A 14,878-nucleotide genomic window follows, 5' to 3' on the forward strand; every position below is an offset into this window, starting at 1 on the left:
AATCACCTGGCCACTGTGGCCATGGTTACAGACGACTTCTCATCTGCATTGTTAGCATGTACAATGGGAAGAGTCAAGATTTAAGCATTTTAAACAGAATAAATATAATGTATCACTCTGGTTTACCTTCAAAATTGACACAAAAAAAACCATATATGATCTATGTTAGATCAATTACTTGTAACTAAATATCCTTGAATAGTAGAAAGGGGTCTGTCTGGATAGATTGAAGATTTATTGATAACCAGGCCTGAGATAGGTCGTAATCAACATAAACAGTATATATACTATCAAACAACGTGTTTTTGTGGTGAATTCATTTTGTGAATTCTGATCATAATTTGTATGAGAGACTTGGTTTACAGTACTACATAAAACCATGACAGTGATCGTACATGATCCAGGATGTACTGAGTAGCCTTCATCCAGTAGCCATTCCCTCGGTGGAAGCTGACAATCGTGTGGAAACAGGCATAGGTACGGAGATAGTACAAACATTCCTGATACTGGGCTGACTCCACGTTAGCCTCATCACTGTAACTCTGAAACCCAAGGTCAAGTATATATAACACAGCCTTGTCAGCGTAACTCTGAAACACAAGGTCAAGTATATATAACACAGCCTTGTCAGTGTAAATCTATAACACAAGGTCAAGGTCAGGTATATAAAACACAGTCTTGTCAGTGTTACTCTATAACACAAGTCAAGGTCAGGAATATAAAACACAGCCTTGTCAGTATAACTCTGTAACACAAGGTCAAGGTCAGGTATATAATACACAGAGTTGTCAGTGTAACTCTATAACACAAGGTCAAGGTCAGGTATATAAAACAGCCTTGTCAGTGTTACTCTATAACACAAGTCAAGGTCAGGTATATAAAACACAGCCTTGTCAGTGTAACTCTATAACACAAGTCAAGGTCAGGTATATAAAACACAGCCTTGTCAGTATAACTCTATAACACAAGTCAAGGTCAGGTATATAAAACACAGTCTTGTCAGTGTTACTCTGTAACAGTGTTACTCTGTAACACAAGGTCAAGGTCGGGTATATAAAACAAAGCCTTGTCAGTGTAAATCTATAACACAAGGTCAAGGTCAGGTATATAAAACACAGTCTTGTCAATGTTACTCTATAACACAAGTCAAGGTCAGGAATATAAAACACAGCCTTGTCAGCATAACTCTGTAAACAAGATCAAGGTCAAGAATATAAAACACAGCCTTGTCAGCAAAACTCTGTAACACAAGTCAAGGTCAGGTATATAAAACACAGCCTTGTCAGTATAACTCTGTAACACAAGGTCAAGGTCAGGTATATAAAACACAGCCTTGTCAGTGTAACTCTATAACACAAGTCAAGGTCAGGAATATAAAACACAGCCTTGTCAGCTTATCTATGTAACACAAGGTCAATGTCAGGTATATAAAACACAGCCTTGTCAGTGTAACTCTATAACACAAGTCAAGGTCAGGTATATAAAACACAGCCTTGTCAGTTAAACTCTGTAACACAAGGTCAAGGTCAGGTATATAAAACACAGCCTTGTCAGCTTATCTCTGTAACACAAGTCAAGGTCAGGTATATAAAACACAGCCTTGTCAGTATAACTCTATAACACAAGTCAAGGTCAGGTATATAAAACACAGTCTTGTCAGTGTTACTCTGTAACAGTGTTACTCTGTAACACAAGGTCAAGGTCGGGTATATAAAACAAAGCCTTGTCAGTGTAAATCTATAACACAAGGTCAAGGTCAGGAATATAAAACACAGCCTTGTCAGTTAAACTCTGTAACACAAGGTCAAGGTCAGGAATTTAAGACACAGCCTTGTCAGTGTAACTCTGTAACAGAAGGTCAAGGTCAGGTATATAAAACACAGCCTTGTCAGCTTATCTATGTAACACAAGGTCAAGGTCAGGTATATAAAACACAGCCTTGTCAGCTTAACTCTGTAACACAAGGTCAAGGTCAGGTATATAAAACACAGCCTTGTCAGTGTAACTCTATAACACAAGTCAAGGTCAGGTATATAAAACACAGCCTTGTCAGCTTAACAGTGTAACACAACGTCAAGGTCAGGTATATAAAACACAGCCTTGTCAGTGTAACTCTGTAACAGAAGGTCAAGGTCAGGTATATAAAACACAGCCTTGTCAGTATAACTCTGTAACAAGGTCAAGGTCAGGTATATAAAACACAGCCTTGTCAGTTAAACTCTGTAACACAAGTCAAGGTCAGGTATATAAAACACAGCCTTGTCAGTTAAACTCTGTAACACAAGTCAAGGTCAGGTATATAAAACACAGCCTTGTCAGTTAAACTCTGTAACACAAGTCAAGGTCAGGTATATAAAACACAGCCTTGTCAGTGTAACTCTGTAACACAAGGTCAAGGTCAGGTATATAAAACACAGCCTTGTCAGCTTAACAGTGTAACACAACGTCAAGGTCAGGAATTTAAGACACAGCCTTGTCAGTGTAACTCTGTAACAGAAGGTCAAGGTCAGGTATATAAAACACAGCCTTGTCAGTGTAACTCTGTAACACAAGGTCAAGGCCAGGAATATAAAACACAGCCTTGTCAGTGTAACTCTATAACACAAGGTCAAGGTCAGGAATATAAAACACAGCCTTGTCAGTGTAACTCTATAACACAAGGTCAAGGTCAGGAATATAAAACACAGCCTTGTCAGTGTAACTCTATAACACAAGGTCAAGGTCAGGTATATAAAACACAGCCTTGTCAGTGTAACTCTATAACACAAGGTCAAGGTCAGGTATATAAAACACAGCCTTGTCAGTGTAACTCTGTAACACAAGGTCAAGGTCAGGTATATAAAACACAGTCTTGTCAGTGTTACTCTGTAACAGTGTTACTCTGTAACACAAGGTCAAGGTCGGGTATATAAAACACAGCCTTGTCAGTGTAACTCTATAACACAAGGTCAAGGTCAGGTATATAAAACACAGCCTTGTCAGCTTAACTCTGTAACACAAGGTCAAGGTCAGGTATATAAAACACAGCCTTGTCAGTGTAACTCTATAACACAAGTCAAGGTCAGGTATATAAAACACAGCCTTGTCAGTTTAACTCTGTAACACAAGGTCAAGGTCAGGTATATAAAACACAGCCTTGTCAGTTAAACTCTGTAACACAAGGTCAAGGTCAGGTATATAAAACACAGCCTTGTCAGTGTAACTCTGTAACACAAGGTCAAGGTCAGGTATATAAAACACAGCCTTGTCAGTGTAACTCTGTAACACAAGGTCAAGGTCAGGTATATAAAACACAGCCTTGTCAGTGTAACTCTATAACACAAGGTCAAGGTCAGGTATATAAAACACAGCCTTGTCAGTGTAACTCTATAACACAAGTCAAGGTCAGGTATATAAAACACAGCCTTGTCAGTTTAACTCTGTAACACAAGGTCAAGGTCAGGTATATAAAACACAGCCTTGTCAGTGTAACTCTGTAACACAAGGTCAAGGTCAGGTATATAAAACACAGCCTTGTCAGTGTAACTCTGTAACACAAGGTCAAGGTCAGGTATATAAAACACAGCCTTGTCAGTGTAACTCTGTAACACAAGGTCAAGGTCAGGTATATAAAACACAGCCTTATCAGTATAACTCTGTAACACAAGGTCAAGGTCAGGTATATAAAATACAGCCTTGTAACTTTGTAATGGAATGTATATCCCCCATTTATATGGAATGTAACATTGGATAAGATCAAGTATGATGGTAACTGTGCTGCAAGTATCTCATAACAAAAACCTAACATAGACTCTGACAATTTTTGTTTTCCTTTTTGGGGATTAGGTTTTAGGGATGTTAAAAAGATGCATTGGCCAATCAGATTTAAAGGTTCTTATGCAAAATTTTGCAAGGATAATTAGAAAGGGATCTTGGCCTCAAGTATCCAAATATATATATACATGTTCTGATATAAATTTTGATGGAACTGGCGTACAACATTTTTACTGTATTTAGAAAATGGAAACAAATCTGCCGATCAGATTTACTTACAACAGTAGGACAGGCAAGTAAACTTTTGACAGACCCAGGATTGGCCAACAACATCTGAAATAAAAAGAACAATATTCATTGTAGACTTAGAATACCCATAGCTTGATTGTCTCAATGACATTATCATATTTTTGAATTTGTTGTTAACTGAGTCTTATCTTTATTAACCTCATACTTGACAAACCCCTGCTCTAGACAAAGTCTAACATCTGTTGACTCAACTCTTGACAATATCTGACCTTTGATGACCTCATGCTTAAGCTTTGTTTTTCAGTAATTGGTGATAACTAGGTAGCTTTGACATAAGATCCTGACCTTCCCTAGCCCGCCCCTGACATAAGCTACTGACCTCTCCTAGCCCACACTGACATAAGCAACTGACCTCCCCTAGTCTGTCCCCCTGACATAAGAAACTGACCTCTCCTAGTTTGTCCCCCTGACATAAGAAACTGACCTATCCTAGTCCGCCCCCTGGCATAAGAAACTGACCTCTCCTAGTCCACCCCCTGACATAAGAAACTGATCTCTCCTAGTCCAACCACTGACATAAGAAACTGACCTCTCCTAGTCCAACCCCTGACATAAGAAACTGACCTCTCCTAGTCCACCCCCTGACATAAAAAACTGACCTCTCCTAGTCCACCCCCTGACATAAGAAACTTCTCCTAGTCCACCCCCTGACATAAGAAACTGACCTTTCCTAGTCCATCCCCTGACATAAGCTACTGACCTCTTCTAGTCCACCCCCTGACATAAGCTACTGACCTCTCCTAGTCCACCCCCTGGCATAAGCTACTGACCTCTCCTAGTCCGCCCCCTGACATAGACTCCAGACAGTTAATGACATCAGCCAATAGGGTAGATTCCTGTTGACGCTGGTTCCTGTCTTTAGGTACCTGAAACAGAGCAATGATAGAAACCGTTGGATGCTTTAATATTATTCATAGTTATACATACCATAAATACCTTAACATTTGGGTAACAAATGTTTTGTATATAAAAATGAAAGTCAGAATATATTTAATAAGTCACTATTTAGCTATAAAACTGGGCAGTAAAGACATCCATAGCTCCTTCATTATGAGACAGCATCAGCATTATAAGAACCTTTGTTGTACCATACCTTGAGGCATCTGTTTAGTTTTTCCCGAGCCCTGGTGAAGTCTCCTGCCTGTAGACAACTCATGCCCCAAGCAGCCCATACACCAGCAGGGTCCAGGCCACACTTAGTAGATACTTCTACTGCTAAAGGTAAGCGCTCTGCTTCTATCAGTTTGTCTCGCAGGCGCCTGAAGCAAAATGGGAAATATTGTCAATGTAAGTACAAACATACAGCAAAGGGAAATTAACATTAATTAGGAAAAAACGTAAATCAGAATAGTATAACTATTACTACCAGGGGAAGTAACTCACATAAATAAAATGTGTGTAACTAACAGCAGAGAGCAACTCTGACAATTTACAGAATTAACACAGTCAGAGGAAGTAACTCTGATGTTTGAAAGAGAATAGTAGAAATAATGTTAAGTCAGGTCCTGATATAAAACTGTAGAATTAACACAAGTTATAACTCAAGCACTGGCAACAGAATCACAGAAATAATACTGTGGGGGAGTAACTAATATGTTATATAGCTGTGGTTACCTGATGGTGTCTGGTTTCGTGAGCTCTTGAAGGGAGGGAAGGTCGCGGTAGTTATCAGCCACTAACACCCCAAGGATATCTATACGTCCCTGGTACAACTCACACTGTCCCAGGCCCCGGCTCTCCCCACACTCACTGAACTTCATCTTGGCATGGAACAGCAGTGTCTTCATCATACTGTGTCAATGAAAAACCTTTAATTTATAATAAGATCAATTATACTGTTTTCTCTGGTTTTTTATCCATTCCCTATCGAACCAGAAGTTTTCTGGTTAAAGTCTGGTAGGAGTAGGTGTACTGAAAACTAAAGTGGACCAGCAGATTAAAAACATTACAATGTGGACACAAAGATTCAGGAACAATTTGATTTGTACTGGTGTGTGTATATGAGTAACAATGAACTAGTAGCATATCTACATGGCTCTTTGCATCTGAATCTATAACTAATGGATTGAATCCTAACAGCAGTGTACTACCTTAGGACGAGGCTATAGTCGACCTCTGGGTTAGGCAGTCCAGGAGCGATGGACTTCAGGTGTTTGGACAGGTCATCACACAGCTGTAGAACTAACTGACCACTTGCTCTTGTGTTACTATGGAGATCCAAGATGGACATACACAAAGATGTACTTGGAGCCTGTAACAAAAATAGTATTGATTTAGACAACCATATTACAGAATATAGTCCCCATTATTTAAACAGAGGCTGTCCTTTACATTTCCTCTTCAGTCTAAAAGTGTTCAGCCTTATATATCTGATAGGTAAAACTAAATTGAATTGCATATATTTAGTTCTTTACATAAAAACATGATAGCTGATAGCCTTTAAAATCTTATATTCAAGTAAAGTGTACTACTCACATACATGTATATATACCATAAAATCCACACACTACCATACAGGGAAAGGTCAAACTCACTTGTTCATAAAGAAATCCGCCCAAACAAAAGACTCACGTGTTTGTAACAGAAATCTTCCCTAACAATAGACTCACCTGTTTGTAACAGAAATCCTCCTTAACAATAGACTCACCTGTTCATTACAGAAATCCTCCCTAACAATAGACTCACCTGTTTGTAACAGAAATCTTCCCTAACAATAGACTCACCTGTTCATAACAGAAATCCTCTCTAACAATAGACTCACCTGTTCATAACAGAAATCCTCCCTGTCAATAGACTCACCTGTTTGTAACAGAAATCTTCCCTAACAATAGACTCACCTGTTCATAACAGAAATCCTCCCTAACAATAAGAGACTCACCTGTTTGTAACAGAAATCTTCCCTAACAATAGACTCACCTGTTTGTAACAGAAATCCTCCATAACTACAGACCAGTAAGCCTGACCAGTGTTGTTTGTAAATTATTAGAATCAATAATAATAAGGGATAAAATAATGAGTCACATGAAAAGAAATAAGCTATTTAGTAACGCTCAGTTTGGTTTTATAGACAGTAGATCCACGGTTCTTCAACTTATCAATGTCATGGATAAATGGACAGATATTTTGGATAAAGGAGCATGCGTGGATATTATATACTGTGACTTATGAAGGCTTTCGACAAAGTACCTCATGGCCGACTAGTACATAAACTCGCAAAATATGGCATCGGTGGTCAGTTTTCAATCTGGATCCAAGCCTTTCTGTTTGGAAGAAAACACAGAAAATCCTCCCTTAACAGAAATCCTCCAATAGACTCACCTGTTTGTAACAGAAATCCTCCCTAACAATAGACTCACCTGTTCGTAACAGAAATTCTCTCTAACATTAGATTCACCTGTTTGTAACAGAAATCCTCCCTAACAATAGACTCACCTGTTCATAACAGAAATCCTCCCTAACAATAGACTCACCTGTTCATAGCAGAAATCTGCCCAAACAGTAGACTCAACTGTTTGTAAAAGAAATCTTCCCTAACAATAGACTGACCTGTTTGTAACAGAAATCTTCCCTATCAATAGACTCACCTGTTTGTAACAGAAATCCTCCCTAACAATAGACTCACCTGTTCATAGCAAATCTGCCCAAACAGTAGACTCACCTGTTTGTAAAAGAAATCTTCCCTAACAATAGACTCAACTGTTTGTAACAGAAATCTTCCCTATCAATAGACTCACCTGTTTGTAACAGAAATCCTCCCTAACAATAGACTCACCTGTTCATAGCAGAAATCTGCCCAAACAGTAGACTCACCTGATGTAAAAGAAATCTTCCCTAACAATAGACTCACCTGTTTGTAACAGAAATCTTCCCTATCAATAGACTCACCTGTTTGTAACAGAAATCCTCCCTATCAATAGACTCACCTGTTTGTAACAGAAATCCTCCCTAACAATAGACTCACCTGTTTGTAACAGAAATCTTCCTAACTATAGACTCACCTGTTTGTAACAGAAATCCTCCCTAAACAATAGACTCACCTGTTTGTAACAGAAATCCTCCCTAACAATAGATTCACCTGTTTGTAACAGAAGTCCTCCCTAACAATAGACTCACCTGTTCATAACAGAAATCCTCCCGTTGAACAATAGACTCACCTGTTGTAACAGAAATTCGCTCCCTAACAATAGACTCACCTGTTTGTAACAGAAATCCTCCCTAACAATAGACTCACCTGTTCATAACAGAAATCCTCCCTGTCAATAGACTCACCTGTTTGTAACAGAAATCCTCCCTAACAATAGACTCACCTGTTTGTAACAGAAATCCTCCCTAACAATAGACTCACCTGTTTGTAACAGAAATCCTCCCTGTCAATAGACTCACCTGTTTGTAACAGAAATCCTCCCTAACAATAGACTCAGCTGTTTGTAACAGAAATCCTCCCTAACTATAGACTCACCTGTTTGTAACAGAAATCCTCCCTGTCAATAGACTCACCTGTTCGTAACAGAAATCCTCCCTGTCAATAGACTCACCTGTTCGTAACAGAAATCCGCCCTAACAATAGACTCACCTGTTTTTTACAGAAATCTTCCCTAACAATAGACTCACCTGTTTGTAACAGAAATCCTCCCTAACAATAGACTCACCTGTTTGTAACAGAAATCCCTGTCAATAGACTCACCTGTTTGTAACAGAAATCCTCCCTAACAATAGACTCACCTGTTTGTAACAGAAATCCTCCCTAACAATAGACTCACCTGTTTGTAACAGAAATCCTCCCTAACAATAGACTCACCTGTTTGTAACAGAAATCCTCCCTAACAATAGACTCACCTGTTTGTAACAGAAATCCTCCCTAACAATAGACTCACCTGTTTGTAACAGAAATCCTCCCTAACAATAGACTCACCTGTTTGTAACAGAAATCCTCCCTAACAATAGACTCACCTGTTTGTAACAGAAATCCTCCCTAACAATAGACTCACCTGTTTGTAACAGAAATCCTCCCTAACAATAGACTCACCTGTTTGTAACAGAAATCCTCCCTAACAATAGACTCACCTGTTTGTAACAGAAATCCTCCCTTAGAATAGACTCACCTGTTTGTAACAGAAATCCTCCCTAACAATAGACTCACCTGTTCGTAACAGAAATTCTCTCTAACAATAGATTCACCTGTTTGTAACAGAAATCCTCCCTAACAATAGACTCACCTGTTCATAACAGAAATCCTCCCTAACAATAGACTCACCTGTTTGTAGCAGAAATCTTCCCTAACAATAGACTCACCTGTTTGTAAAAGAAATCTTCCCTAACAATAGACTGACCTGTTTGTAACAGAAATCTTCCCTATCAATAGACTCACCTGTTTGTAACAGAAATCCTCCCTAACAATAGACTCACCTGTTCATAGCAGAAATCTGCCCTAACAATAGACTCACCTGTTTGTAACAGAAATCCTCCCTATCAATAGACTCACCTGTTTGTAACAGAAATCCTCCCTAACAATAGACTCACCTGTTTGTAACAGAAATCTTCCTAACTATAGACTCACCTGTTTGTAACAGAAATCCTCCCTAACAATAGACTCACCTGTTTGTAACAGAAATCCTCCCTAACAATAGATTCACCTGTTTGTAACAGAAGTCCTCCCTAACAATAGACTCACCTGTTCATAACAGAAATCCTCCCTGTCAATAGACTCACCTGTTCGTAACAGAAATTCGCCCTAACAATAGACTCACCTGTTTGTAACAGAAGTCCTCCCTAACAATAGACTCACCTGTTCATAACAGAAATCCTCCCTGTCAATAGACTCACCTGTTCATAACAGAAATCCTCCCTGTCAATAGACTCACCTGTTTGTAACAGAAATCCTCCCTAACTATAGACTCACCTGTTTGTAACAGAAATCCTCCCTGTCAATAGACTCACCTGTTTGTAACAGAAATCCTCCCTAACAATAGACTCAGCTGTTCATAAACAGAAATCCTCCCTAACTATAGACTCACCTGTTTGTAACAGAAATCCTCCCTGTCAATAGACTCACCTGTTCGTAACAGAAATCCTCCCTGTCAATAGACTCACCTGTTCGTAACAGAAATCCGCCCTAACAATAGACTCACCTGTTTGTAACAGAAATCCTCCCTAACAATAGACTCACCTGTTCATAGCAGAAATCTGCCCAAACAGTAGACTCGCCTGTTTGTAACAGAAATCTTCCCTAATAATAGACTCACCTGTTCGTAATAGAAATCCTCCCTGTCAATAGACTCACCTGTTCGTAACAGAAATCTGCCCTAACAATAGACTCACCTGTTCGTAATAGAAATCCTCCCTGTCAATAGACTCACCTGTTCGTAACAGAAATCCGCCCTAACAATAGACTCACCTGTTCGTAACAGAAATCCTCCCTGTCAATAGACTCACCTGTTTGTAACAGAAATCCTCCCTAACAATAGACTCACCTGTTTGTAACAGAAATCCTCCCTAACAATAGACTCCACCTGTTTGTAACAGAAATCCTCCCTAACAATAGACTCACTGTTGTAACAGAAATCCACCCTAACAATAGACTCACCTGTTTGTAACAGAAATCCTCCCTAACAATAGACTCACCTGTTTGTAACAGAAATCCTCCCTAACAATAGACTCAGCTGTTTGTAACAGAAATCCTCCCTAACAATAGACTCACCTGTTTGTAACAGAAATCCTCCCTAACAATAGACTCACCTGTTCGTAACAGAAATCCTCCCCGTCAATAGACTCACCTGTTCGTAACAGAAATCTGCCATAACAATAGACTCACTAGGCCTGTTTGTAACAGAAATCCTCCCTAACAATAGACTCACCTGTTCATAGCAGAAATCTGCCCAAACAGTAGACTCGCCTGTTTGTAACAGAAATCTTCCCTAATAATAGACTCACCTGTTCGTAATAGAAATCCTCCCTGTCAATAGACTCACCTGTTCGTAACAGAAATCCGCCCTAACAATAGACTCACCTGTTCGTAACAGAAATCCTCCCTGTCAATAGACTCACCTGTTTGTAACAGAAATCCACACTAACAATAGACTCACCTGTTCGTAACAGAAATTCTCCCTAACAATAGATTCACCTGTTTGTAACAGAAATCCTCCCTGTCAATAGACTCACCTGTTCATAACAGAAATCCGCCCTAACAATAGACTCACCTGTTCGTAACAGAAATTCTCCCTAACAATAGATTCACCTGTTTGTAACAGAAATCCTCCCTAACAATAGACTCACCTGTTTGTAACAGAAATCCTCCCTAAAAATAGACTCACCTGTTTGTAACAGAAATCCGCCCTAACAATAGACTCACCTGTTCGTAACAGAAATTCTCTCTAACAATAGACTCACCTGTTCGTAACAGAAATTCTCTCTAACAATAGATTCACCTGTTTGTAACAGAAATCCTCCCTAACAATAGACTCACCTGTTTGTAACAGAAATCCTCCCTAACAATAGACTCACCTGTTTGTAACAGAAATCCTCCCTAACAATAGACTCACCTGTTTGTAACAGAAATCCTCCCTAACAATAGACTCACCTGTTTGTAACAGAAATCCTCCCTGTCAATAGACTCACCTGTTCGTAACAGAAATCCGCCCTAACAATAGACTCACCTGTTTGTAACAGAAATCTTCCCTAACAATAGACTCACCTGTTTGTAACAGAAATCCTCCCTGTCAATAGACTCACCTGTTCGTAACAGAAATCCTCCCTGTCAATAGACTCACCTGTTTGTAACAGAAATCTTCCCTAACAATAGACTCACCTGTTTGTAACAGAAATCCTCCCTAACAATAGACTCACCTGTTTGTAACAGAAATCCTCCCTAACAATAGACTCACCTGTTTGTAACAGAAATCCTCCCTAACAATAGACTCACCTGTTTGTAACAGAAATCCTCCCTGTCAATAGACTCACCTGTTCGTAACAGAAATCCTCCCTGTCAATAGACTCACCTGTTCGTAACAGAAATCCGCCCTAACAATAGACTCACTTGTTTGTAACAGAAATCATCCCTAACAATAGACTCACCTGTTCATAACTCACCTGTTCATAGCAGAAATCTGCCCAAACAGTAGACTCGCCTGTTTGTAACAGAAATCTTCCCTAATAATAGACTCACCTGTTCGTAATAGAAATCCTCCCTGTCAATAGACTCACCTGTTCGTAACAGAAATCTGCCCTAACAATAGACTCACCTGTTCGTAACAGAAATCCTCCCTGTCAATAGACTCACCTGTTCGTAACAGAAATCCGCCCTAACAATAGACTCACCTGTTCGTAACAGAAATTCTCCCTAACAATAGATTCACCTGTTTGTAACAGAAATCCTCCCTAACAATAGACTCACCTGTTCGTAACAGAAATCCACCCTAACAATAGACTCACCTGTTTGTACCTGTTTGTAACAGAAATCCTCCCTAACAATAGACTCACCTGTTTGTAACAGAAATCCTCCCTAACAATAGACTCACCTGTTTGTAACAGAAATCCTCCCTAACAATAGACTCACCTGTTTGTAACAGAAATCCTCCCTAACAATAGACTCACCTGTTCGTAACAGAAATCCTCCCTGTCAATAGACTCACCTGTTTGTAACAGAAATCTGCCCTAACAATAGACTCACCTGTTTGTAACAGAAATCCTCCCTAACAATAGACTCACCTGTTTGTAGCAGAAATCTGCCCTAACAATAGACTCACCTGTTTGTAACAGAAATCCTCCCTAACAATAGACTCACCTGTTTGTAACAGAAATCCTCCCTAACAATAGACTCACCTGTTTGTAACAGAAATCTTCCCTAACAATAGACTCACCTGTTTGTAACAGAAATCCTCCCTAACAATAGACTCACCTGTTTGTAACAGAAATCCTCCCTAACAATAGACTCACCTGTTCGTAACAGAAATCCTCCCTGTCAATAGACTCACCTGTTTGTAACAGAAATCCACCCTAACAATAGACTCACCTGTTTGTAACAGAAATCCTCCCTAACAATAGACTCACCTGTTTGTAACAGAAATCCTCCCTGTCAATAGACTCACCTGTTTGTAACAGAAATCCGCCCTAACAATAGACTCACCTGTTCGTAACAGAAATCCTCCCTAACAATAGACTCACCTGTTTGTAACAGAAATCCGCCCTAACAATAGACTCACCTGTTTGTAACAGAAATCCTCCCTAACAATAGACTCACCTGTTTGTTACAGAAATCCTCCCTAACTATAGACTCACCTGTTTGTAACAGAAATCCTCCCTGTCAATAGACTCACCTGTTCGTAACAGAAATCCGCCCTAACAATAGACTCACCTGTTCGTAACAGAAATCCGCCCTAACAATAGACTCACCTGTTCGTAACAGAAATCCTCCCTAACAATACAGTTGTGTGAGTCGTCTCCTGCCTTTAACTGCCATTGTATCTCTAGCTGTTCCATGTAACTGGTGTCCTCCCCAATGCTGTCCTCTTTGATAGAGCTTATGTCTCCAAGATTATTGGTAGAAGAAGCACGTTGGAATCCTAGAGGACTCCCTCCACGTTTGTTTGCTTCACGCTGAATCCTCGCTAGTTTACTAATAAATCAAAAAGATACATTTCAGTTTTCGATTTTACAGCAAATATTTCTATCTGTCATTATTGAAACAACTTTAAAAACAACAGAGACAATTTTTTTTTTTCTAAATTGTGATTGTTTCATTTTAAAAAATTTGTGTGCTTGATGAATATTCATGTAAGATTGTTAGAAGTTTTGCATGTCAGATGTTCCCCATGTAATATCAAATGATAGTTTTTACCTGTGTGAGAACTGCGTCTGATCGTAACAGTCATTACATGTCCTGGCTCTCACACCATGTATCATGGTAGTCTTTGTAGAACACTGGGCACAAACCAGACGCCCACATCGCCGACAATGGTGGCGTCTATTGAACTGAAACCAACAGTAACAAGTTATTGAAATGAGTCAAAAACATTTTGTAATTTAAGGTCCAGATATCACAGCAAGATTTGGTTACTTAGAGAGCTAAACAGAGGTACCTACCATGCTGAATTTCTCCATCTGACAAACCATACAGGTATCAGTGGCATTGTCCTGGACCCATTGATCCTTGGGTGGTGGCTCTGGTGGCATCACAAACAGGCGGCCACTACCGATACTGGAGGGATGTGCCAAGGAGCCAGTCGGAGAGAGGCCAGGGGAGGGGGCACTAGTAGACGTCTTCTGGAGGGCTATAAAATGGAGATAAATATAACACACTCATGGTGTAAAGTAGTTTGGGGAGAGGCCCAAGGAGGGAGCACTAGTGGACGTCTTCTGGAGGGCTATAAAGGGAGATAAATATAACACACTCTTCTTCTTCTTCTTTGGTTTATCACCATCCGTCAATAGTGACGATTTTAGGTGAGGTGATTGGCTCAGTGGCGTGGGGGAAGGGGTTATATACAGTGCTTTTTTTTTTGCTTTTTTTTTTCTGGTGCTGGAATAGATAAAAGTAGATAGGTTAAAAAAACATGATAAAAAATGAGGTGTTTATTTGTGAGTGGGGGCTTCAAGGGCTATGTTGTTTATGTTTGCCTTGAAGCCCTCCAGTGTAGTGTTTTGTACTGTTGCCACAGGAAGGAGATTCCAGTGTGTGATGGTGTGTGGGAAGAAGTAATACTTAAATGTATCCTTTGTGGCTGCGATGTGTCTGTATGCATAGGGATGTGTGTGTCTAGTGCGAGTGTCTATAGGTGTTAGGTATTGTTCTGGGTTGATGGCAACGAGATGGTGTGTGATT

General features: G+C 39.6%; 1 protein-coding gene across 1 annotated transcript in view; it reads right to left on the bottom strand.

Moving 5' to 3' along the window:
* LOC138319280 (uncharacterized) overlaps window positions 1–14,878 on the bottom strand; it is a 99,276-nt gene that overhangs the window by 10,811 nt on the left and 73,587 nt on the right. Inside the window, exons 28-36 of the mRNA XM_069262324.1 lie at window positions 14,140–14,327; window positions 13,895–14,028; window positions 13,450–13,672; window positions 6,153–6,313; window positions 5,677–5,853; window positions 5,156–5,321; window positions 4,833–4,928; window positions 4,033–4,086; window positions 396–542 (exon numbers count right to left, since the gene is read on the bottom strand). Coding sequence (XP_069118425.1) covers window positions 396–542; window positions 4,033–4,086; window positions 4,833–4,928; window positions 5,156–5,321; window positions 5,677–5,853; window positions 6,153–6,313; window positions 13,450–13,672; window positions 13,895–14,028; window positions 14,140–14,327 — 1,346 coding nt within the window. The remainder of the gene's footprint in view (window positions 1–395; window positions 543–4,032; window positions 4,087–4,832; window positions 4,929–5,155; window positions 5,322–5,676; window positions 5,854–6,152; window positions 6,314–13,449; window positions 13,673–13,894; window positions 14,029–14,139; window positions 14,328–14,878) is intronic.

This window comes from Argopecten irradians, chromosome 3 (assembly GCF_041381155.1).
Source record: "Argopecten irradians isolate NY chromosome 3, Ai_NY, whole genome shotgun sequence".
NCBI lineage: Eukaryota > Metazoa > Mollusca > Bivalvia > Pectinida > Pectinidae > Argopecten > Argopecten irradians.